This window comes from Poecilia mexicana, unplaced genomic scaffold (assembly GCF_051168715.1).
Source record: "Poecilia mexicana isolate PSO_F unplaced genomic scaffold, ASM5116871v1 scaffold_11, whole genome shotgun sequence".
NCBI classification, from domain to species: Eukaryota; Metazoa; Chordata; class Actinopteri; order Cyprinodontiformes; family Poeciliidae; genus Poecilia; species Poecilia mexicana.
Window position 1 is genome coordinate 20,262,641 of NW_028263380.1, and position 24,900 is coordinate 20,287,540.

The window sequence follows — 24,900 nt, forward strand, 5'->3', positions numbered from 1 at the left end:
ATGTGTGAGTGTAAGTGTGTGTGAGTCCAAAGGTCCAAAGCTCCGTTAGAAAAACAATGTCTCAAAAACGGATTCATCCTTCAGGGAGGGAGAAAAGAAAGAGGAATAACAGAAAAAAGCCAAGATAAAGGTTTGTCTTACCATGTCTTTGTAATGTAATGTAAAAGATTTGTAAAGCTGTCAATACAAAATTAGCTTGAACGATCCAGTTCAACGGCTAAACATTTATGCGAAGGTCTTTGAGTTTGTGTGTGTGGGGTACTATTTGGTGGGGTTATTTGTTTTCCTTTTCAGTTTCCACCGTTTGTCCACCAGAGGGTGCCATCAGGCTGTGTTTTTAAGGAGGGCGTGCAGGTGTTATACCGATAATTGCAGCGACAGAGCCCCTCATAACTTTGGCAAATAAAGAGCAAATGTTACCATATTCACATAATTTGTTGTTTATGAAAGAAAGATTAAACTCAGTTAAGGACTTGCAGGTAGATTAATGTGTTCCCATTTTATGGAGGGGGAACGGATTATTTCAGGCAGCTGAAATATCCATTCTCTCCTCTCCTCCCCCGATAACTTTGGGAAATAAAGAGTAAGAAATTCTCAAAAATTGTTGTGTGATAACATGTAGTATACTAGAAATTTCCTCTTAATCCAGTAATCTGTCATATTTTGCATTAGAACAAGATTTACCAGAAAGTCTACACTCTTCAGGAAGTCTTAATGTTTGGTGCCCTGCTGTCATCCAGTTTCCATCCTGTTATATGAGGAATGAAAAATTCTAAAAACACACAACATGTTGGAAACCTGTGTTTGGTGATTGACTTTTGTCAGGTTTAAATGACAAAAGTTGGAAAAATTATCTTGGCGTTTAGAATAACAGAAAAGAGTGTAAGAAGATTTCCACATAAGACCTCGTTTATTAATTTGTTTTATGATTTTGTTATTGCTTCTTTTACAAACAGCAGCTGCTGATTAAAACGAATGTTACAACCTTTACATGATTATATGAGTTCTATTTTACTGAGAAATCGATCAGAAGCGCCGTGAAAATGGTCAGATCCGCCTCTCTGGCTGCAATGCTCGCTCCCGACGCAGGGAAACAGAATTTAGCACAAGACCGTCGGTTACATGAACCACAGTGGCAACAGGTCTACTGCCACCATCTACTGGGCTGAAATATAAGGTGATAAACATGCTAAAGAAAAACTCTAAACTTTTATTCCCAAATCAAACATTACATTTAAGCTGCTTTCTTCTACCTGCTAAAGGCTCCGCCTCACCCCGTAGTGATTGACTCCCTGCAGCTACGCAGCGCCGCTATTCCCCTGCTTGGATCTCTAAGTAGCTGCCTCTCAGACTGCCAGCATCTCATAGTACTCTCAGTCTCTGATACTTTTTGTTGCTAATAAGAATGATCGATCAGCCATTGTTATCATGGAAATCCTCACTGCGCCGCGGATTCCGGCTGCGGGTTTTTCCCTCTTCGTCTTCCTGCTCAAAACACAGCGCCGCTGCGCGCCCGGATGTTATCAACCCATGTTCATTCTTCAGGTATTCCTTTATATACAGAACAGAAGCCGCTAAGCTAAAAACTAATTACGAAGTGAATGCTACCAGTCAAAATTTGCATTAATTTCGCGATTTCACTGCTTTTGCAGCTGCTCCGTTCGCGCCGCTTCTCCTTTCCGCTTCTCCTTCACGGTTACTGGCGCAACTTTACTTCGTTCCTCAGCAACAAAATACAGCCCATTGTTATTTATTGAAGATTTTACATTTCCAAAAACACAGGACTCTAATGTTTCGTTTCGTACGTTTGGAAGCTCATTCCCTCTCACATAATCGGAAAAGCCGGGGAATGGCGGGGCTTTTGACATATCTCTGACATTTGGAAAAATATGGTTTACTAATTTTAGCATAACTCCGGTTATACCTGGCCTATTAACACAATTTAAAAACTGGTGTGTAGTTTATAATGTGCACTTTAACCTCGAGTTGAAAGTTAGACTGAGGGAGGCGGAGTCTTGCTGCTACGCCGTAACAAACTAGACATTAAAAAGAGCCGTCAGGCTATGGACCCCTATGGTTTAATGGATCGATACTCGCGGATGAAAAATCGATACTTTCCGAGGGCGGAAAATATCGACATATATATATATATATATATATATATATATATATATATATATATATATATATATATATATATCGCCAAATCGATTTATTTATACAGCCCTACAACACACCAAGTTATTGGAGATAATAATCACACATAATTTGTATAATCAAGAACAATCAATGAAGGAAAATATGTTTATATTGAATGTTGCATTTTCCAAGTAAAAGGGCAGGTTAATTTATTTGAAAAGCTTTTACATAGACTGGTTAATATAATTTGAAACAAATAACAGCATCAGTTTCAGTCTAGTTTTGCTTTAAAGACAAACCTATTAAATAATTTTTTATACAGTAAATTTCAAAGTGCAAAACAGTTAATGGAAATCTACAATTAGGGCACAACAGCACATTTTATTTTGGATTAAAAATGTATTAAAGTAAATTTAATTCACCCCACTCATTCTCTCCATTCAGAATAATACAAATCAATCCTTCAAGTTCATATTGTACATCTTAAAGTATCCAAATGTCAAGAACCAAATGATCACATTTCACAAATTAGAAAATTAAGCAATTTTCCCACTTTATAAACAAGAAAATCCTCCAGTGTATAACTGCAGTTTTCATCTAAATGACTTTTATAGTGAACCTCAACACAGGACATATATGGAAAATAGTTCTACAGTTTTTCACCTCTGTGAATCATCATGTGCTGAGTTAAATGATGTTTTCTACAAAAACTTTTTCCACAGTTCACACATGAAAACGGCTTTTCACCAGTGTGAATCATCATGTGACGAGTTAAATTCGGTTTTAGACTAAATCTTTTTCCACAGGTCACACATGAAAATGGCTTTTCACCAGTGTGAATCCTCATGTGCTGAGTTAAATTCGTTTTTTGACTAAAACATTTTCTACAGTTCCCACAAGAAAACGGCTTTTCACCAGTGTGAATCCTCATGTGCCGAGTTAAAAAACGTTTTTGACCAAAACCTTTTCCACAGTTCACACAGGAAAATGGCTTTTCATCAGTGTGAATCATCATGTGCCGTGTTAAATTCGTTTTTTGACTAAAACCTTTTCCACAGTTCACACATGAAAATGGCTTTTCACCAGTGTGAATCCTCATGTGCCGAGTTAAAAGCTGTTTAAGACTAAAACCTTTTCCACAGTTCACACATGAAAATGGCTTTTCACCATTGTGAATCCTCATGTGCTGAGTTAATAGACGTTTTAGTCTAAAACTTTTTCCACAGGTCACACAAGAAAACAGCTTTTCACCAGTGTGAATCATAATGTGTTGAGTTAAAAAACGTTTTAGACCAAATCTTTTTCCACAGGTCACGCATGAAAATGGCTTTTCACTTTTGTGACACCTCATGTGGTTAGTTAAAACCTCTTTTTGACTAAAACATTTTCCATAGTTCACATAAGAAAATGGCTTTTCACTCATATGAGTTCTCATGTGAGCCTCAAAAGTAGATCTGAAAGCAAAACGCTTTCCACAGGTCTCACATGAGAAAGGTTTTCTTCTTTTCTGATTTTGGTTCTCGGCTTCAGCAGCTTCCTGGAAGATGACTTGGTTCCTATTTGGTTCTGATTCAGTGAGAGATGTTTGTTCATAAACAGGAACCACCATGCAGGTATCAGTCTGCTGTTTTAACTCAATCTGTTCTTCATCCTGACTGCAGTAAACTTCTTCCACTTCCACTTTTATCTGCTGATGTTCTAGATCCTCCTGCTCTTGTTTTATTTGTTGATCTTCTGGTTCTTCTTGTTCTTGTTTCACCTGCAGAGGTTCTAACTCCTCCTGGTCCAGAGTGGATCTCCTCTCCTGCTTATAAATGTTACACTGCAGAGAATCTGGAGAAGAAAACAGAAAAAGAGGAATTAACTTAATTGAAGTAAATGAAAAACTTTCATCATTTAAGAGAGAAATCTCAAAAAAAAAACCCACAACAAAAAATTCAAGTGTGGAAAGAGATCAGTTCATATATCCAGTTGATCTTTGGAGACTTCTCTAATGGCCAGGGGTCTCCTTATGTGCAGCTTTTACACAAAAAATTGGCATATGGAGAAAAGAAAAGTGGCGCATAAAAATTTCACATGTATAAAAACATGTGCATGCAAATGGCTGCTCATCTTTTCTTTCTACATCCCAATTTACCAGAAATATAGAGCAGCTTCTGGTCTGCCTTGTCCCCACCCATAAATACATCTGTAAACTAGTTTATATACCTGGAATACTTCCACCAGTAACTATGGCAGTGGTCCTTTCTTCTCAGGAGTTCTAACGATAATAATTATAAATTTTATTGAAGGTGCATTTCACTCCACAAAAATAATTCATTTTAAAGGAAGTTGGTTAATTCAAGAGGAAATGTTTGTGTGGAGGCCGGAGCGTTCAGAAAGGATGTAAAGACAGAGAGTCCTTTGTGGTGAGTGGGGAATGTGGAAGTTTGTTCCAGATGGGACTGTGTTGCATCAGGTCAACGTGCCACTAAGTGCATTCCACATATAAGCTGGACATTTACAGAATGGAGACACTTTCTTTTCATAAAGGTGAATTCATTTGCATGACTCAACTGAAAGATGACTGACTGAACCGTCAGCAGCACCGGTACAGCCTGGTTCAACTTCTGTTCAGAGATCCAGGATGATCATTCTGGACCATCTAAATGCTAGTAAACCATCAACATGTCCCAGATCAATATAGTCTCTGAACGCACACTCCCTATATGAACCCTTCAATTGGCGATGTTCTCCATCAGTAATAAAGCCTTGTACATTTTGCAGTTACTTAAATACTGCACACCTTGATCACCTTAATAATAATCAAACCTGACCTGTTTGATATCGTTCTTTCTCTTCCACTTTTATCTGATGGTGTTTTAGATCCTCCTGTTCTTGTTTCACATGCAGAGGTTCTAACTCCTCCTGGTCCAGAGTGGATCTCCTCTCCTGGTTACAAATGTTACACTGCAGACAATCTGGAGAAGAAAACGGAGGAAAAGAGCAATTGTCAACTTTACTGAAGTAAATGGGAGAAATTGTTCGCTTACGACAGAAATGAAAAAGAAAAAACCCACACCTAAAAATTCAAGAGCGCAGACAGAGAGACAGGTCAGTCGACAAATCCAGCTGACAATTGGAGAATTCTCAAATGAAAACATATTAAAAAATAATTTTTAATTTATTAAGAAATTAAAGCAGTTCTTAAGAAACATTTCTAAACTCAGACCAAAGGTCTCCAGAGTTGACCTAGAGAAAATCATTCATGCTGTTGTATCATCTCGTCTAGAGTACTGAAATGCCCTTTTTACCTGCCTGGATAAAGCCTCAATTTCACGTTTGCAATCTATACAGAACGCAGCAGTTGTTATATTTCCAACCCCGGCCGTCTGCTCTAGCGTTTCACGTGGCTTCAGTTGGTGTAGTCGAGGTGAATCCTGATGGAGTCGGACTGAGCGACCTGGGTGATGCGGTTATGATTGCACAAATGTGTCGTTCGACACTTGTGAAGAGACTCGTGGGGAGATGGCCCGTTTTCATTTCACACTTCGCCATAAACTCTCTTTCCCACTCCGGTGGACAAATACGACGATGACGACAAAACTAATGACAGCAAACATGACGAATCGGCACTTTGTTTCCTGATGCAGCGCGAGGGACAAAATCACAAGACAAAAATAAAAATTGTTGGCCAAAGACATGAGATGTAGGTTGCAGCAGGTTTATTGAGGGACGTCGTCAGCCTGTTGTGAGCCAACAATGTTGATAATCCACCAGAGGCTACTAGTCTACCGAGCATGAATTACAATCGCAACAATCTACATACACATATGTATGTGTGTGTATTCTTCCTTACGTATGAATAAAGATTTATTTTTTACCTCCCCACCAACTCTGTTTTGTACGATTTGGTTTCCAATTCTAGCTTCCGATTTGGGAAATGGCTAAAGGGCTATTCCACCCAATTTTTCACTACCTTCCGCATCTTTAATTGACTCTAGTTTAGAAACACCTGGACTCTTCAAATTTGGACTGGATTATTCTACTGTAATAGCAGAATATTTAAAACCATATTTGGGTTTTATGAAACCTTTATCGGAGTTGTGAAACCTCAATAAAGGTTGATTTTACCACTTTTTTTGCATCTGGACCACGCTAGAACTGACCCAGCTCCAACACTACAACACCTAGACATTTCAAACAAGCACTGGATTATTCTCAACTAGTAGCAGAATATTTAGGACCAGGTTTGGGATTTGTGAAACTTTTTTCATTATTTGTACTGAAACACAACCAATAACTATAAACTGAATTAATACAAAAACGTTACAGTGAATTCTGCATATGGATTATTTGTAGAGTGTAAATATTCTTGTTTACTGTCCAATTTATGTTTATTAGCTGATTTTATTATTACCAAATCATTTAACTTTAACATACCAAATAAGAAATGTGTAATTTTATCATGGAGATTATGAGAAAAAGGGAAAGTTATCAACTTTTTGTAAGTGTTACACACTCGATTATGAATAAATAAATTAAACCAGGACATCTGACATAATCATTTGCTTATTTTGAGTTTTCTTTTCATTCTGCTCAAAATGTTTAGCCAGGGGCATACAAATAATTCACTCCAAGATTGAAGAGTTTAGATGTACTTTTGGAGCTGCAGAAGGTCTAGTGTGATCCAGAAGCAAAACAGGGACTGAAATCACCATTTCTCAAAGTTTAACAAATTATGAAAAAGTTTCACAAATCAGATAAAAGTTTCACAAATCTCAAACATGGTTCTAAATATTCTGCTATTAGAGAAGTATTACCCAGTCCAGGTTTGAAGAGTCTAGTTGTTGTAGTTTTTAAACTAGAGCCGATTAAAGTCTATTTTTTTAAATAAATAGATGAAAAGATAAAAACATCGGAGACATCAAAACCCACACTAACCCTAATTTAGCCATCGGTCACTGTGGTGTGACCTCACTCGATAATTCATATCATGACAAGTAGAATGTGTCTGTTCTCATGTTGACCAACTGTTGTGTCGTACGTTGTGCCGCGAGTTTGTTATGGTCCAATAAATGAGAATCTCGCACAAAATCATTGTTCTTTGTTGTACCCTTCCTACCACCATGCGTCTCACAGCTTACCGTGGTGACATAACAGTACACGTAACATAACAGTATTGCTACTTCGCATTAGCCATACTTAGCATTAATGCTGACGCTAATTAGCAGTAGCAATGGGAAAAAAACACAAGTGTACTTTGGTGCAAACGTTTCAGACTTGACCATGTTTTTATGTACACAATAAGTAGTTTACAGAATAGCTGTGTGACAAAAGGATGATTTATTATGCGCGCGCGCACGCACACACACACACACACACACACACACACACACACACACACACACACACAGAGAGAGACTAGGTGCTGTACGAAATGATAAACGAGACGCACAACTCACGGCGATACTCGCACACGTGAATAAAAGCATGCCAGGAGGCCGAGTTACACAAAGTTACACGCGAGGGCTAATAAAACATTTTTACGGGAAAAGAACATTTACTAAAATGATCCTCATACAGAAAGGCGCAGACCTTAACCTGCATCCAAACGCTGCTGTTTCCTACCTATTCGGTGTAAAATAATCCGGGGAGTCCGGGAGAAATCCAGCAGTCTGCGCTGATCATCCATCTCTTCCTCCGACTTGACCATGATTTCTTTAAACTCTGTAAATGTTTCTTCAGCAGCAGTTAACCGCTCGTTGATAAACTAGTTTAAGCCGGACTGGAGATATTTTTAGAGAAAGACTCAAACATTCAACAGGACAGACCGCGTGCTGTCTTCTTCCTCCTTCTCCTCTTTCTTCTTCTTCTTGATTTCAACGGCAGCTTGCATCCATTATTGTTGCACTACTGCCATCTATCGGGTCCCAATATCTCTACCTCAAATTCTCATAATGATCCCAGAATTAAAAAAACAAAACAAAAAATCTTCTTTTTTCCCCCGAATACTGTTGAGCTGATCAACCACATTCTTAAATTTCAATTCCCCATTAAAACGTATTTCTGTTTTAATAATCTTCTTTGATTTATATATTTTCTACAACTCATAAAAACATGTTCCATTGTTTCTACAGTATCACACCAACTACATAAACCAGTAAGATGTTTCCCCATCTTAAAAATAGTTCCATTTAAGAAACTGTGCCCGGTTCTTCTATTTATCATTATCTCCTCCCTCCTGTTTATTCCTCTAATCCTTACTACATCAACTGTATTTTGTATCTTACAAATGCCTTCCATTTATTTCAATATCCCACCTATTTTTCCCTATCTTCTTGCTTTCTCTCCAAACTATACTTTTGCCTTCAGATTTAGATAACTTTACTGGCATTTCAATATCTTATTTTTAATAGCCTCCTTAGCCAACCTATCTGCTTTTTCCATCCATCCATTTTCTATACTTGAAATAACATTTCATTTCATATCTGCCTCCTCAAGTTTACTTATTTCAAGCTTCTTACAAGGATTGTAAAAAATTCTAATCAATATTACCTTCTCTTCTACCCATATTTCAATTGCTACATACTCCAAATCTCCTTTCCTTTCAATTATTTCATGTGAAATACCTTCCTTAATCAGAGAAAGACACCAACCCCATTTCCTTCTTCTCTATCATATCTTACTGCAATATATCCATAAAAGGCTTCAGCCAAGTTTCCTGTATACAAATTATATCAGGTTTTACTTCCTGCTCATAAACTGTTTAAAATCTTGACCATTTGACAAAAGACTCCTTGCATTCCATTGTAAGATTAAAATTATCCTTCTTGAATTGCTTGACCCTTATTTCTTCCCACCGAATATTCTTCCAATCTAAGCTATGGCCTTCTGCCCTAACAATAATCTGAATCCTTTCCGTTGTTGATTTCACATCTGAAGTTGCATTTATTGCTCCTGCAATAAAAGTCACCATTTTCTTTTTTTTCCTCTTCTATTTTCTTTTCAACCATTTCCATAACGTTTGGGATTACTTGTTTTTCTCCTGTCAAAGATTTTCCATTTTATTTTTCATTTTCAACCACTTCACATGCTTCTGCATATGTTACTTTCTGCATAACTTTTGTTTTCTGTATAATTGTTTGCCATTTCATCACTTCACATCCCCAAAAAGCAACACGATGCTCTACACTATGGTCTCCTCCACAACTACAGCACTTTGGTTTAACTCCAACTCCACGTTTTCCATATTCATGGTCTCCAGAACATCGGGCACGTCTCCTTTTTTCTTTACACAATTTTGGAATATGGCTAAATTCCTGACAGCTGAAACATCTCACTAGTTTAGGCACAAATTTCCTGACACTAAATCTTATCAAACCAAAGAAAACTTCCTTTGGCACTTCTTTTGTTTCAAACTCCACCAACAGTTTCTGTTTCAGCTTTCTCTGGACCCCTTGTCAGTCTTTGTGCTCCTTTTACATCCCTATGACTTTCTTTTAAATTACCAATTAAATATTTCATATTTAAACTTAAAGGCATTCCTGTAACAATTCCTTTATTTTCATTATTTATTTTTTCACTAACTCTAACAACTGTCCTCACTTTGACTTTACACACCCACTCAAGTTTCTTAGCCTTTTCCACCTGAACATCCGAATTACATCCAATCAGAAGATTTCCGTCTCTCAGTATTTTAGCATGTTTAATTTATCCAACATGCACTTAACTTAAGTGGTTCAGTCTTCTTAACCCCTCCTTCATCAAATCTTACTATAATATTCAAAGTTGGATTTTTATTTCTTCTGTACTTTCCTCATTTTCCTTTTTCCTCTTTCAGCGGCTCGCTGCTTCTTACCACCCTTTCCTAACTTTTCCCACTCTTTCTTCATTTTGGCCATCCTTCCCTTCCTCGCCATTACAATCGACACTATTCCAGTCACTTCTTTCTAAATCCATCGTTGCCATGTTCTGATTTAAGTCGCATTTATCATCTAAAGTTCAGTTCCAAACTTTGCTGTCTTTGCGCTCTCCAGTGATCCTGTCACCATCCGGCCACAAACTCTACCCCAGCGTCTGTTTACAGCAGCCTCCTTTCTCTCCAAGTGTCAGTCTGCAGCTTACATCAGCTGTTATACTGAGCGCCCTCTAGTGCTATTGGCTCGCTTGCAATTACCCGCCAGCAGGCGCAGCCTCCACTTCCTTCCCTGCCACATGGGCATGATCGTAGGTCTCTTTCTTTATGAACAAACAAGTTGCCATACAAAATATCAGATTGCAACAGAGTTCTAGATTTTTTTTTTTCCATAATACTCCAAAATTAACATATCTCTAGAAATAGATTCCAAAAGTGCAAGCAGTTTTTCTCAATTCCTCTAAGCAGCGTTGTGGTACTCGAAGTTGGTCTTGGTCTCGATACCGGTCTTAAGACCATTTTTTGATGGTCTCGGTCTCGTCTCGGACTCGACCGCATTTGGTCTTGGTCTTGTCTCGGTCTCTGAGGACTCGGCATTTTATTTCAAGACCAGTCGAGACCGCAACTGTGAAAATATCACTCAACGTACAGCATGAGCATACTGTCCACTTTATTTGTTAACATCTTTGTTTTCAGTGGATGCAAAATGCACCGATTAAAATCCAAGCAACTACGTGTTTCTCCCCCTCCCCTCCCCACCTTTCACTAGCGCGCGGCGCTCCAGGACATGCGCAGTGGTTTTCTCTCAGCGGCAGAAAATGTTTGTCTAACCGTCAGTAATATAATAGCGCTGCATAAATAGTAAGAAATCCAATGGCCACAGCTAACTCAGCAACGCTTCACTTTCACAGACGGTGGGGACAACGTCTAACTTTTTTCATCACTTAGAAAAGTAGCTCAAAGAAGGTAAGCTCCGTTAACGTGATGTTAGCAAAGCTAGCTGTACAGAGACACATAAGCATTGTGATGAAAAATGTTGTCACTCACTGTGCTGAATTATTGTGCGGGGGTGTTGACTGACTTGTCGCATATATGGGACAACGCTATGTCCAAAAGTCTGCAATTTAGTGATGTGACATTCAGAAACAGTCGATTCTTCTCCACGGCTCTTTACTTATTAGATAGGACTGGAGTGTCACTCATGGAGAGCCGGTGTTCTATTTGCTGTCAGAATAGCAAACATGCAGTACCACGCCTGCGCATGCGCATTAAGAAGTCCGACTGTCAGAGGAGTTGTCAGTTCACCATACGCAGCAAGTTATGACTAAAATAAGTCATTAAATTGTTTTCAATGATAACTATATAGATATACATGTGTTGTCATGGTTTCAAAGTGTATTTAAAGCAGGGTCTGGCTGCAGCTGGAGTCAACTACAACACACACCCGTGTAAAACTCACTTAACCGCTAAGTCAGGATGCCATACTACTGTTAATAAACTGTATGACGATCTACGTCATGACTCTATGTTGTTGATTAAACATGTAATTTACTAAATAAGATCCAACAGTTAAATGGATCAAAACTGAAAGGTTTCCACTAAGTATTTCTTCGTAAACAAAGAAATGGGCTGCTGAAGGTATTGCCTAGTTTTCTGTATATAAAATTGCCTGTACTTTAGTCATTTCCCCATTAGCACACAAACTACTGGAAAGTAGCGACGGCTGCCCTCAGGTAGTCTGACCGAGGCGAGACCCGTATGCAACGAGGACTAGAACATAGTTACAAATTGTTACCTTGGATTCATTTACTGTTAGCCAACATGATGTAGCATTTTAGCTAACATTAGCTTTTGTTTAAGTAGGACAAAAAAGCTAAGCTTAATTTACTGAATGGACTGAGTTAATGTTATCCAACATGCTAAATGCTAATATACCGCAACATGGTAATGTTAGCTTAAATTCTAACATTAGATTTTTAGCTAATTTATTACCTAAAAACTACACCTCCCTTATTTAATGGGTTAAGTCGTGTTAACAAACACGCTAGTGTAAGCCAACATGATATTGATAAGTGAAAAATTAGGTGGAATCGCCCTTTAGCCATAAAAGGTGTTACGTCGATCCGCGTTTCCCCATCAGATACGGCCCTCATACAGAAAGCTTCATACATTAGACCTTAACCTTCATCCTATCGCTGGCGTTTCCTACCTATCCGGTGGAAGATAATCCGGGGAGTCCGGGAGAAATCCAACCGCAGTGAAGTTAGTTTCAAGTTGGATATTCGATATTCGAGCTCCGCGGAGTGAGCGGCGTTTACCTCAAGGTTGATCCGATTTCGGAACGCTACTCTCGGCCAGCGGTTCTCTATCGCTCCCGGCCGCAGCGCCCGAAGGTTCACTTAGGGACTATCAACAAATTACTGAACCTAACATTCCTGTCAAAGAAATATAATGTTTTCTTCAATAGCTTCCAGGTCATTTGACCTAATGACTCAAAATCACTTTGAAATAATTATACTAGTCTCTTTATATGAGGCACAGTCATTTGTTTTCCATTTTAAATAATTTTCCATTTTTAATTAATTTTTTTCATCAAAATTGAGGGTTTTTCTTCAATAGCTTCCAGGTCATTTGACCTATTGACTCAAAATCACTTTGAAATAATTCTACTAGTCCCTATAGATGAGGCACAGACATTTGATTTCCATTTTTAGCCATTTTCCATTTTTTAGGAATTTTTTTCATCAAAATTGAGGGTTTTTATTCAATAGCTTCCAGGTCATGTGACCTAATGACTCAAAATCACTTTGAAATAATTATAATAGTCCCTATAGATGAGGCACAGACATTTGATTTCCATTTTAAATCATTTTCCATTTTTTAGGAATTTTTTTCATCAAAATTGAGGATTTTTCTTCAATAGCTTCCAGGTCATGTGACCTATTGACTCAAAATCACTTTGAAATAATTATAATAGTCCCTTTAATTGAGGCACAGACATTTCTTTTCCATTTTAAATCATTTTCCATTTTTAATTAATTTTTTTCATCAAAATTGAGGGTTTTTCTTCAATAGCTTCCAGGTCATGTGACCTATTGACTCAAAATCACTTTGAAATAATTATAATAGTCCCTATAGATGAGGCACAGACATTTGATTTCCATTTTAAATCATTTTCCATTTTTTAGGAATTTTTTTCATCAAAATTGAGGGTTTTTATTCAATAGCTTCCAGGTCATGTGACCTAATGACTCAAAATCACTTTGAAATAATTATAATAGTCCCTATAGATGAGGCACAGACATTTGATTTCCATTTTAAATCATTTTCCATTTTTTAGGAATTTTTTTCATCAAAATTGAGGATTTTTCTTCAATAGCTTCCAGGTCATGTGACCTATTGACTCAAAATCACTTTGAAATAATTATAATAGTCCCTTTAATTGAGGCACAGACATTTCTTTTCCATTTTAAATCATTTTCCATTTTTAATTAATTTTTTTCATCAAAATTGAGGGTTTATCTTCAATAGCTTCCAGGTCATGTGACCTAATGACTCAAAATCACTTTGAAATAATTCTACTAGTCCCTATAGATGAGGCACAGACATTTGATTTCCATTTTTAGCCATTTTCCATTTTTTAGGAATTTTTTTCATCAAAATTGAGGGTTTTTATTCAATAGCTTCCAGGTCATGTGACCTATTGATTCAAAATCACTTTGAAATTGTTCTACTAGTCTGTATAGATGAGGCACAGTCATTTGTTTTCCATTTTAAATAATTTTCAATTTTTAAAGAATTTTTTTTTGCCAAAATTGAGTATTTTTCTTCAATAGCTTCCAGGTCATGTGACCTATTGACTCAAAATCACTTTGAACTAATTATAATAGTCCCTATGGATGAGGCACAGACATTTGTTTTCCATTTTAACTTTTTTTAATTTTTTTAGCAATTTGTTTTGTCAATATTTAGTATTTTAATTCAATAGCTTCCAGGTATTGTGACCTATTGACCCAGAACAAGTTTGAAATTGTTCTTTTATCCTGTATAGATGAGGCACAGTCATTTGTTTCCTATTTTAACATTTTTTTTATGTTTTAGCAATTTCATTTGTCAAAATTGAGTATGTTTTTGCAATAGCTTTCAAGACATGTGTTCTATTGATTCAAAACCACTTTGAAATCGTTGTACTAATCATTAGAGATGAGGCACCCTCATTTTTCCCCATTTTAGATCTTTATCCATTTTTTACATCATTTAAATTTACAAATTAAAAAATATGATTGGTGTTTAATATCTTAAATTTCATGTGACCAACTGAAAAGGAATAAAAAGGGCTAAATGGAATAAAAATGAGTTTGCACCACCTATCCTGTCTAGTAGAATAATTTCACATTGATTTTGAGTTAATAAGACCCAATTAACTTATGGGTCTTATGACCCATAAGCTATTGAAGAAAAATCAATCAATCATCTTCCCCTTGTCTGCAGTCAGGTTGCGGGGTCAGCAGAGGCCCAGACATCCGTCTCCCGAGTAATCAGATATAAAAAAGATATAGTACAACATTGGTAAATCTAATATAACAGCAGTATGACTACCACATATCAACATCAGTCCAATTTGTCAGTTTAGCTTCCCCAACAATAACTTTTCTGGAGTTTAGAAAATTAACTCTTAACAATAATAGCTCATGTTACAAGTTAACCTGAAGAAAAAATAAAAAGCGACGGGATTTAACACCTTCATTCATCACAAACAGAAACTCGTCTACCAGCTATGTGCCGCCACGATGAGCTCCGCCAACATTTGCTGAAGCTGGGATGATATGAAATCAATGTTCCGGTTCATCCGTAAAGCTAAACTTACGTTATCTAACGCGCAGCCGCCCGCAGTGTTCAGTCTATCCCCCCGCCTGTATAAATACTCCTGCAGCGCTTACTCTTCCCCACTGTTCGCTCTGAACCGCCACCAGGCAGCAGCTCCAGGATGAGGAAAGACTACCAGGCATCGCGCCAGTCATTTAAAGGATGTTTATTGGTCCCCCGATAAACGACAAAGACCCAAACATTATCATCTACCAATAAAATCCTCAAGCCAAACTTGAAAACTGGACGTTATGCTGCTAACACTTAGCTTTCGTCAACAACTCAGGCGGAAGTGAGAGCTCTGTGCAACGCAAGTAAGCTGCCTGGAACATGGAGCATTAAATAATAAAATATAACTTTGTGAAGCTTCGAGGAAGGTAAATTTTCCTCAAGGAATTTAAATAATCGAGGTACTTGAATCACTCGAGGAATCATTTCAGCCATATTCTATTTTTAACCAATTCAATTTTATTGTGAAACTAAATGTAGAACATATGGAAAACAATTCTACGACTCTTCACCTGTGTGAATCAACATGTGCTGAGTTAAACTAACTTTGTGACGAAAACTTTTTCCACAGGTCGCACATGAAAACGGCTTTTCACCAGTATGAATAATCATATGCTTAGTTAAAAGCTGTTTTAGATTGAAACTTTTTCCACAGGTCACACATAAATATGGCTTTTCACCAGTGTGAATCCTCATGTGCCGAGTTAAGTTCGGTTTTAGACTAAAACTTTTCCCACAGGTCACACATGAACACGGCTTTTCACCAGTATGAGTCATCATATGCCGAGTTAAATTATGTTTTTCAGAAAAACTTTTTCCACAGGTCACACATTCAAACAGCTTTTCACCAGTGTGAATAATCATATGCTTAGTTAAAAGCTGTTTTAGATTGAAACTTTTTCCACAGGTCACACATAAAAATGGCTTTTCACCAGTGTGAATCCTCATGTGCCGAGTTAAATTCGGTTTTTGACTAAAACTTTTTCCACAGGTCACACATGAAAACGGATTTTCACCAGTGTGAATCATCATGTGAAGAGTTAAACTCCGTTTTAAACTAAAACATTTTCCACAAGTCACACATGAAAATGGCTTTTCACCAGTGTGAATCATCATGTGAAGAGTTAAACTCCGTTTTACACTAAAACGTTTTCCACAAGTCACACATGAATATGGCTTTTCACCTGTGTGAATTACCGTGTGCTGAGTTAAATGATGTTTTAGACTAAAACTTTTTCCACAGATGACACATGAGAAAGGTCTTCTTTCCTGATTTTGGTTCTTAGTTTCAGCAGCTTCCTGGAAGATGACTTGGTTCCTGTTTGGTTCTGATTCAGTGTGGGATGTTTGTTCATCAACAGGATCCACCATGCAGGTATCAGTCTCCTGTTTTAACTCAATCTGTTCTTCATCCTGACTGCAGTAAACTTCTTTCTCTTCCACTTTTATCTGCTGATGTTCTAGATCCTCCTGCTCTTCTTTTGTCTGATGATCTTCTGGTTCTTCCTGTTCTTGTTTCACCTGCAGAGGTTCTAACTCCTCCTGGTCCAGAGTGGATCTCTTCTCCTTTTTATAAATGTTACACCGCAGGGAATCTGGACAAGAAAATATAGGAAAAAAGCAATTGTTAACTTTATTAAAGTAAATGGGAAAAATTGTCATCATTTAAGACAGAAATGAAAAAAGAAAAAACCCACATAAAAATTCAAGAGAGACAGATCAGGCAACAAATCCAGTTGATAATTGGAGAATTCTCAAATAAACGAACGTTAAAAAAAACTATTTTTATTATAAAATTATTATAGTCACCATTGTTATACATTTTATTATTTCAAGATATTACTTAACTTTCATTACTTTTGTTTTACAATTTCATTTTAGTCCACTTAACTTTGGGGTTTATTTACAGAGTTTATTTGTAGGTTAATAGTTGTCTAGGTTTTGTTCCTTCGATATTTACTTTTCTACGTTAGACAGGAAGAACTGTGGGTCCATTTTCTGTCAGTATAGGTACTGGTACAGGACCAGCATGCACTGGGTTGGGCCTGTGGGTTTTGACCAGAGCAGGAGAGGAAACAATGAAAACTAGTGATGGTGAGATGAAGCTTCATGAAGCCCTGAGGAACTGCATCCAATCATTGGACTCCTGAGCCGATGCACCGCGGTGCTTCACATGCTCTACTGGGACATCAAGGGGACAATATATGTAAAATGGGCAAAACAACATGAAGCCTTACAATGAATAAACAAGTAAAAGATGTTTCTCATTCTGATACATAAATTCTGATTAATCTCGTTGTATGAAACAATGGCTGGATCAACTATGTCACTGTGGACAACGATTTATTACTAAAAAATAAAAACTTTAACTGCTCGGGTTCAGGTGAGTTCTCCGTTTTACGTGCTTCATAAAATCCTCCTGGATTACTCAATAATAAAAAGTTTGACCTTTATTTGCTTGTTAAACTAAAAAAATAAACTAACAGCAATTTTCAAGTTTTTTGGACATTGAACATCTTTTATCAATGTAACTGGGTGTATTTGTTGAAAACGGTATTTCCATGAAGTAGCTGTAAATTCCCACCCTTATTGGTCCCATGAATGCATCTATGCCCCTTTTCCCCATAGATAAAGAACAGACGTCTCATGGACCGCTCTTGCCTGTTGTCGCTGATGAGATTTAGGGCGGCCATCTTGGATAGGTCGACCGCTCCACTCAGCCTTTTATGTTTGACAGGCTCAATGACGTATTTATCAATCATAACTCGCTAAATACTAAACAAATTTTCACCATCTTTGCTGTTAACCTTATTGATACAGCTATCATAGTTACATTTACAAGGAAATAATTTTAAAGTATTTTGAATGACTGATATAAGGCCTTATATATGGACCAATATTAAGCCACAACAGGTCTAGCAACTACAGTAAGCAGCCACCGACTTCATTTTCGCCCGTAGAAGAAGCGCGCGGTGCATGCTGGGATAGTTGTCAGAACGCTGGTTTGTTAATAAAGTTTGACCCATCTACCTACCGACCGTCTAGAATCAGGTCTGCAGGTCATTTAGCACCACGTTCTACACCAACATGCTGTGTGCGAACGGAAAAGGGTGACCATCGTCCGGCCACGCCCCGGCCCAGTCGAGGAAGGCTCTCCTGGCCGACCGGAGTCGGACTGTTTTGTTGACATTCCGTTTAGTGCAGCTCCATCTAGTGGATGCATAACGTAACTCCAGCCTCTACTGTAGCGTCTATTCTATGCGCCTTATAATATGGTGCGCCTTATAGTGCAGAAAACACAGTATTAGTATTGTGATTACATCAGTATTTTTCAACCTTTTTTGAGCCAAGGTACACTGTTTTAATTGAAAAAATCACGAGGCACACCACCAACCAAAAATGTAAACAAAGATACTCTGTAGCCGGCTATATTGTATATATATAGTCACTCTTATCTAAGTGTCTTGAATAGGAATCAAATAAACATTTATTTTTTAACATCTTTTACATTACTTATTTCAAATTGCACTTGACATGTCCACTTCAAAAATACACCTGAACAGTGCCACAACACTGTTGTGTGTGATGCATGAATGTGGTAACATTCATGCATCACTAATTCTCTTATTTTAACATAAAATGCTCTGTACCTACTGCCATCTAGTGGTAATAAAATTACATGATTACGCTACTGGTCACTACTGCAGCAAAGACAATCGAAGATGGCATTATTTGCAGACAATTCGTTTTCAAAAAATCTTTTAAGACCAGTTACCATATTTTCATAATTTTACCGTATGAGCGCGTGCAGCGGCTCTATTTCCCTCCTGTTCTGCCAGATCAACACTCCTCAACTTAGAAGCTGCATCATATGAGTTTGAAGAAATTTCTCCATCGTGCCTGCTGCCAGCATGTGCTTGTTCTAAATGAAAATTAGCGCGTTCTTCTTTGATTTCCAATTCTGACTTTCAATGATTCACTTCCTGCTAAATAGCCCCCTGGTGGTTGAAGGGAAATCCACAGCAAAGTCGCATGTTCAAAGTGTAGGAAAAACGTAGCAGCTTATAGTCCAGAAAATACAGTAGGTGAAATTGGCTGTAAAACACTTAAAATGTGTGTTGAATGATAAAAGAAACGGGTACAAACAGATTGAAGTATTTTATTGTGTTTTTATGCAGTGGTATCTCAGCTGGAACTGATGGTGTCCTGTTAAAATACAACAAACAAAGGGATAATATAAGTATTGTGATTGTTTGAAATGTTTGAAGACTTTGTGTGGGTGTGGTTTAATGTCTCTTCCTCTGCAGGGTGTTCAGGCTAAAAGATTCCCCGGGGGCCTGAGCACCTTTTAAATGTTCCAGAAGAGACCAAAGCAGATGGAAGAGGGGGAGCAATAGAGCTATGCACTTTATAAATTTAATGTTGGATTTATATTTTTATCGATAGAGATGTGTTTTTAGAGCATTTTGTTTTACCCCGTTTCTTGGCGGATTTGTCAATTGGAACAGCCAGGGACTACAAAAGGCTGCATTTTAGCCACATTGGCTGTTGTTGCTGCCGAGACCCTGGGCCATTGTAAGCAGTGTTGTTTGTCTGTTAAATGTTGATCCGTTTCTCTGCCTCAAGTCTCCTACTTCCTCCAGCCGCTAAGGGCCATTCCAACAATGCTACAATTACACTGATTGTTTATTGTAATTGCTAACGAAGTACACTTTTTAGTTACTTATTGTCTTTATTATTCTGCTTTGCCACTTTGTACATTACATGCTTCATACACACACCAGTACTGCGAACATATCAGGCTACCAGATCACAGAAGGATCAATTATTACACACTTTACAGGTGAAACTAATTACATTGTGCTTTCAATATATTACCCTTTTGGTAACACTTTATTTGATGGTTTAATGCTCTTGTTAAATGCTGTTGTGAAAAGTGGCGATCTTGATGAGATCATTCCAGGCGCATGCAGAAAACAGATAAGAGCCTGAGAGAAATGAGTGGTCTTGTATTTTGATTTTTCTTCATTGGAAGAATGATGCATTTCATGTATTATCATTATAAGATGTGTTTTGATTCTTGGAAGTAAAAGTAGTTCAATATATAATCTGGTTTTATCTGACATGCATTTCATGTATTCTCATTTTGTTTGACATATAGTTAAGTGTGCATGATTATACTATAAACTTGATTATATTGAAGTTCAAATGAGCTTTTATACCTGTGAAATGAGTTTGTTGAATAAAACTGTAAACAATCTTGGGTTAAAAAGGGAGATAATGGAAACCTTTTGAAGCAAGCTGCTGTCACTTAACCCTGCTAAAGCTACTAATAAAATATATATATAAAATTTTGTTGACGATCGTGGACATTGAAATTAATTCCGAGTCCGGAATTACTGATTTTGCTTCTGTATATTGTAAAGTCTATGTGTATGGTTCTAGGAAAATGGTGGCTCCATAAGTTTCTTTGGCGATGAGTAAGTAATCAACGACAGAACATTCCTGTTCACTGCACTTCACAGAAACCTGCAAAAAAGATCAATAGAGCAATTAAACAAAGAAAGCATTTGTATTTTAAAGAGTATAGAAAAACAGCAAATAAAAAAGTAAGACTTACAATTTTAGGATGTGACATCATCAGAACTGATTATGATTGGGACCGAATGCCTTGTGTGGAAAAACATTTCTGGGTGTCTTTGCCTGTTTATGTTAGAAGTAGAAAAAAATTGTCACCAATGTCATAGAATCAGTTGATGTTGGCAATAAGTATGAAGCTGTTTTAAGTGTGGACTAAAGGAGACAAACTACCTTAAAACCTTTCCATCCATGATCTGAACACACTGATCCTTGCAGGGTGGTGAGGGGGGCTGGTGGTGCCCATCTCCAGCAGTCATCAGATGAGAGGAAGGGCTCACCCTGGACAGGTCACCAGTCCATCACAGGGCCCTGAAAGCCAACAATGAATAAAATGTATGAAAGAGAAATGTTAGATTAAACAAGGGGAGAAATTCTGTCCAGTTATCTTTAAATCAAATTACATTTATTAAGCACTTGGTGTTGGTAACACACCAGTTTTTGTTGTTGAAATTGTGGCCAGCTGCTCAGTTTAAAAGAAAATAATCCTTCCACCATAGAGACGATGTGGAGGTTCATCCTCAGAGCTGGTTGTTGATCTGGTGGAGCCAGAGCTTCTTCTGAGACAGGAAAGTCTTTAGTTTTCCTAACACCTGATTTCTCTGGCTTCCTCTTTCATCTTCATTTGCTTAGACTGCAAAAACATGTTGAAGATAAAACCATTGATGAACAAGTTATAACAACAACCTTACAATATCAACGTCTCTTTGGCATACTGAGCTCGATTAAAACCAGGTTAAGTTTATGAAGAAAACTATTAAGTCTCAACAGAGAGCCTTTATGCAGTTATAACATGAAGCTGAATGATTGTTATAGTAATAATCATAAAAGTCACAATAAAATTAATAAAATAATTATTTCTGAAACCAACGAAAGTTTGTTTATATCTCTACTGCACTGTTTATAATTAAACAAAGATAATTTGCATTTTGAAACAAACTTACCACCAGCTAGCAACACGTTAGCAGCCTTCCTCCCTCCGGGCTCTTTTCGTGACCCTCATTTCATTTCCATCCGGTTGTTGTTCAGTTGTGTTTTCGTCTATCTCGGACTAGGACGTCACCAGCTTGAATTTACCAGAACCACTAACTATTATCAAGACTCTCTCAATTTTTAAGGTAATATTCTGAGTAAAAATGGCGAATTTGAACAGGGTCTGTTATTTTCTCCGGCTCATGGTTTCTTCTTCTTCTTTGCTTTTTATGACGCTTTTAAAAAAAAACTGAAAGTGTCCAATACCGCCACCATCTGGTTTGGAGTGTGAACTGGAGCTAATGGCGTTCACCATCAGATCTAACATCAAACATCTGAAAATGGATTCGGTAAAGACAGCTTCCGTGTTTTAGTTAAAAAACTGAAAACAACAGATCATATTCGGAGAAAAGTAAAACTGAAGATACCTGCTACATTTAGTGTTAAGGACAAATATTATTTTGTTGTGGAACCTGTCACTAAACTGTCAATGTTTGATATGTACATTGAATACATTATTTTTGTTAAAATACATTACATCCAGTTCCACTATTAGGATTATTATTACTTTTATTCTTTGCCATTTTAACAAAAATTGTAAAAATTATTAAGGCACCTAAAAAGGCATACTTTATTAGCCTAAAGTATACACCGAGGTGTAATTTAAAAGATACTGAAATTAATCATTTAAACTAAGCGTTAAGTGAATTTTAAAAAATTCAATTTTGAGCATATACTTTAAACTATACACAAAATATCTTTAAAAGATATTTTAAACATATTTAAAATATATTTTAAATGCACACTTGAGCAAGTCTGCACTTGGGCAAATACTTATTTAGTTCACTTAAAGTATACTTGTATTTAATATATTTCTTAAAAGTGTATTTTGGTACAATTATATTTAAGTGTGTTTAAAGTTATATCAAAATTGGTACAAGCATACTTTTAGTATACTTCCTATATATTTATAGGTATTACACTTAATACTTAGTATACTTAAAATATACTTACACAAATTTAAGTATATTTGAAATATACTAAAGTACTTTTTTTCGAGTAGGGTTTGCCTGTTAAAAATCAGTTATACGAGAAGGTAGCAGTTACTAAAATGACCCTGATAAAGAAAGTTTCAGATATTTATCCTTTAACCTTCATCCATTTGCTGGTGTTTCCTACCTATCCGATGTAAAATAATCCGGGGAGTCCGGGAGAAATCCAGCAGTCTGCGCCGATCATCCATCTCTTTCTCCAACTTTACGATTATTTCTTTGAACTCTTTGAAAGTTGCTTCAGCAGGATTAACTGCTCGTTGATAAAGGTGTTTAGAGAAACACTCGAACATTCAACAAAACAGACCATCCGCCATCTCCTTTCTTCTCGCTTCCTCATCCTTCTCTTCTTCTTTGGGGTTTTATGACTGTCGGCATTCATATTGTTGCATTACCGCTACCTTGTGGTTTATACGAGCATCACATCTATGGGGTTCCATTTTATGGAGTTAATTATGGGGTTCCATTTGTGTCAAAAATAAGTAGAAGTCATATGTGTAGATGTCGTTGGTCTATCTACGTCAGGGGTCCCCAAACTTTTTCCTGCGAGGGCCACATAGATGTTCCTTTTTCTGGTCGGGGGCTGGTCTTAGTTTTTGGAGAAAGAAACCTTACTTTTCCACGGGGGAGGGGGGAGGGGGGGGCTGTTTTGTCTTTGAGGGGGGGGGGGGGGCGGCGACGACGACAACACAGTCGCGCTTTTAGATAGATTTTTACCCACAGAATGCAAATGGAAAAACCGTGAGTGAGACGGTGACTGGGACTTACTAGTCTATATTCCATTGAGGGAAAGTTAGTTTCACATCTGCTCAAGAGCCCCCTGGTGGTTGAAGAAAAATCCACATATAAACCAGAAAATACAATATATGAAAAAAAACACTGAATGTTCTCTGGTATGAGGAGGCAGGCCAGATCCGGCATTGTTCAGGGGGCCGGACCAAATGACGTGGCAGGCCGGATCCGGCCCGCAGGCCGTAGCTTGGGGACCCCTGATCTATGTCGTTTCTATGTCGCTGGTCTATGTTCCATGTAGATGATGCTTATGTAGATGTTGCATATGTCTATGTTTTATATGCTTTCGCTGCATATGTGGTTCATGTCAAGTACACCTCGCTGCAGCAAACAGAAAGGTCCTTATTTGGAAATGGGACCAGTGCACTCCGGAAGTGAAGGGGGCGCTATTTCCTGTATTATCCGCGGTCTCCTGTTTTTATTTTCTTTTTAAATCTGTGATATATCTTCAACTCTAGGGAGGAGTTTCACTCTCAGCAAGTATTAGAACTTCAATCATTTATTTACTTAACCGTAGCTCACAGTTTTTTTATTATAACAAATTCTGTAATTTTCGGTGTACTTCTAAATCTGCTCCTTAGTAGCACCTTAGTAGCATCTTTTCGGGGTCTACTACTGCCTCTAGTGGCGTGGGGTGGTAACACAACTAATCTAATTACATTACTAAATCAGAATACCACAAAGTCTTTATTATTTATTATTAATTCTGGCATTACTGGAACAGTAAAAGATAAATTCCCTCACAAAAGAACATACCTTTCCATTTTCTTAAGGAAGTAGAGCTAACTAAATGACATAAACAAGAAGTGATTCCAGTTTCTCTTGATGTCCAACCTGTTGAAACTGTGGCAAATTTTAAATTTCTTGTGTCATTCCTGGACAGTCAGCTCAACTTTGCTGAAAACACTGACTATATCTTTAAGAACTGTTCTCAGAGACTCTGTACACAACTAGAGGTTGTTGAGTTAAAATGTTAAAACTTAACATTCTAACTAGAGTTTTAACTTAACTCAAGTTAAAACAACATTTTAACTCAAGTTTTAACTTTTCATCTCCTCGGCTGGTTTGGTCACATGAGCTGCAGATTAACAGAAACCAGAAACAACTCTGTCTCAACTGTTTGCTGAAAGAACATGGAAGATGGCAGGAATACTTTAGCAGGGAGCATCCATCCTCTTTATTCATCAGTTTGACCCTCTGAGCTCATGAAGATGTTACTGTGTTCTTTTGGCAACTAAGAATATGTATTAGACGTCATTTATTGACAGTGCAATAATTATTCTTAACCAAACTAAATAACATTTACCTATAGCGTGCTAAGTGTTTTGCTCTATTCACAAATTGTTGATAATGTGATTCTATGAATATGATTTATCGTTTTAGAGCCAAAGGAAAATTTCCACCTTGATAGATTAAATAGTTTTATCTTATTTTTTCCTATATATAAGAGTCTACCAATAAAAAGTCTCTCAAAATAATATACGTGGCACCGTAAAAACAAAAATGTGAATTTTTGCTTATATCTGTTTAACAACC

The 24,900-nt window shown here is 37.2% G+C and overlaps 2 protein-coding genes across 3 annotated transcripts; both read right to left on the bottom strand.

Moving 5' to 3' along the window:
* Positions 1-2,290: 2,290 nt before the first annotated feature.
* LOC106913176 (uncharacterized) lies at positions 2,291-8,433 on the bottom strand. Of its 2 annotated transcripts, XM_088009864.1 has the most exons (3): positions 7,750-8,433; positions 4,956-5,099; positions 2,291-3,972 (listed from the first exon to the last, which is right to left on the bottom strand). In XM_088009864.1, exons 1-3 carry the CDS (start codon positions 7,832-7,834, stop codon positions 2,789-2,791), a joined length of 1,413 nt encoding a protein of 470 aa, XP_087865990.1. In that variant the 5' UTR covers positions 7,835-8,433; the 3' UTR covers positions 2,291-2,788. The 2 variants fall into 2 exon arrangements, with proteins under 2 accessions (XP_087865990.1, XP_087865991.1); XM_088009865.1 differs by lacking the exon at positions 4,956-5,099.
* A 4,505-nt stretch (positions 8,434-12,938) lies between these two features.
* LOC148156494 (uncharacterized) lies at positions 12,939-23,126 on the bottom strand. Its single transcript, XM_088009876.1, has 2 exons — positions 22,700-23,126; positions 12,939-16,506 (listed from the first exon to the last, which is right to left on the bottom strand). Exons 1-2 carry the CDS (start codon positions 22,863-22,865, stop codon positions 15,410-15,412), a joined length of 1,263 nt encoding a protein of 420 aa, XP_087866002.1. The 5' UTR covers positions 22,866-23,126; the 3' UTR covers positions 12,939-15,409.
* Between the last annotated feature and the right edge of the window lie 1,774 nt (positions 23,127-24,900).

Bases quoted from the DNA above. Each gene is read 5' to 3' on its own strand.
- LOC106913176 (XM_088009864.1), bottom strand. From the start codon at position 7,834: ATGGTCAAGTCGGAGGAAGAGATGGATGATCAGCGCAGACTGCTGGAT. The intron at 5,100-7,749 runs GTAGGAAACAGC...TTTCTTCTCCAG, and splicing joins GATTATTTTACACCGAATAG to ATTGTCTGCAGTGTAACATT. The intron at 3,973-4,955 runs GTCAGGTTTGAT...TTTCTTCTCCAG, and splicing joins GAAAGAACGATATCAAACAG to ATTCTCTGCAGTGTAACATT.
- LOC148156494 (XM_088009876.1), bottom strand. From the start codon at position 22,865: ATGTTCGAGTGTTTCTCTAAACACCTTTATCAACGAGCAGTTAATCCT. The intron at 16,507-22,699 runs GTAGGAAACACC...TTTCTTGTCCAG, and splicing joins GATTATTTTACATCGGATAG to ATTCCCTGCGGTGTAACATT.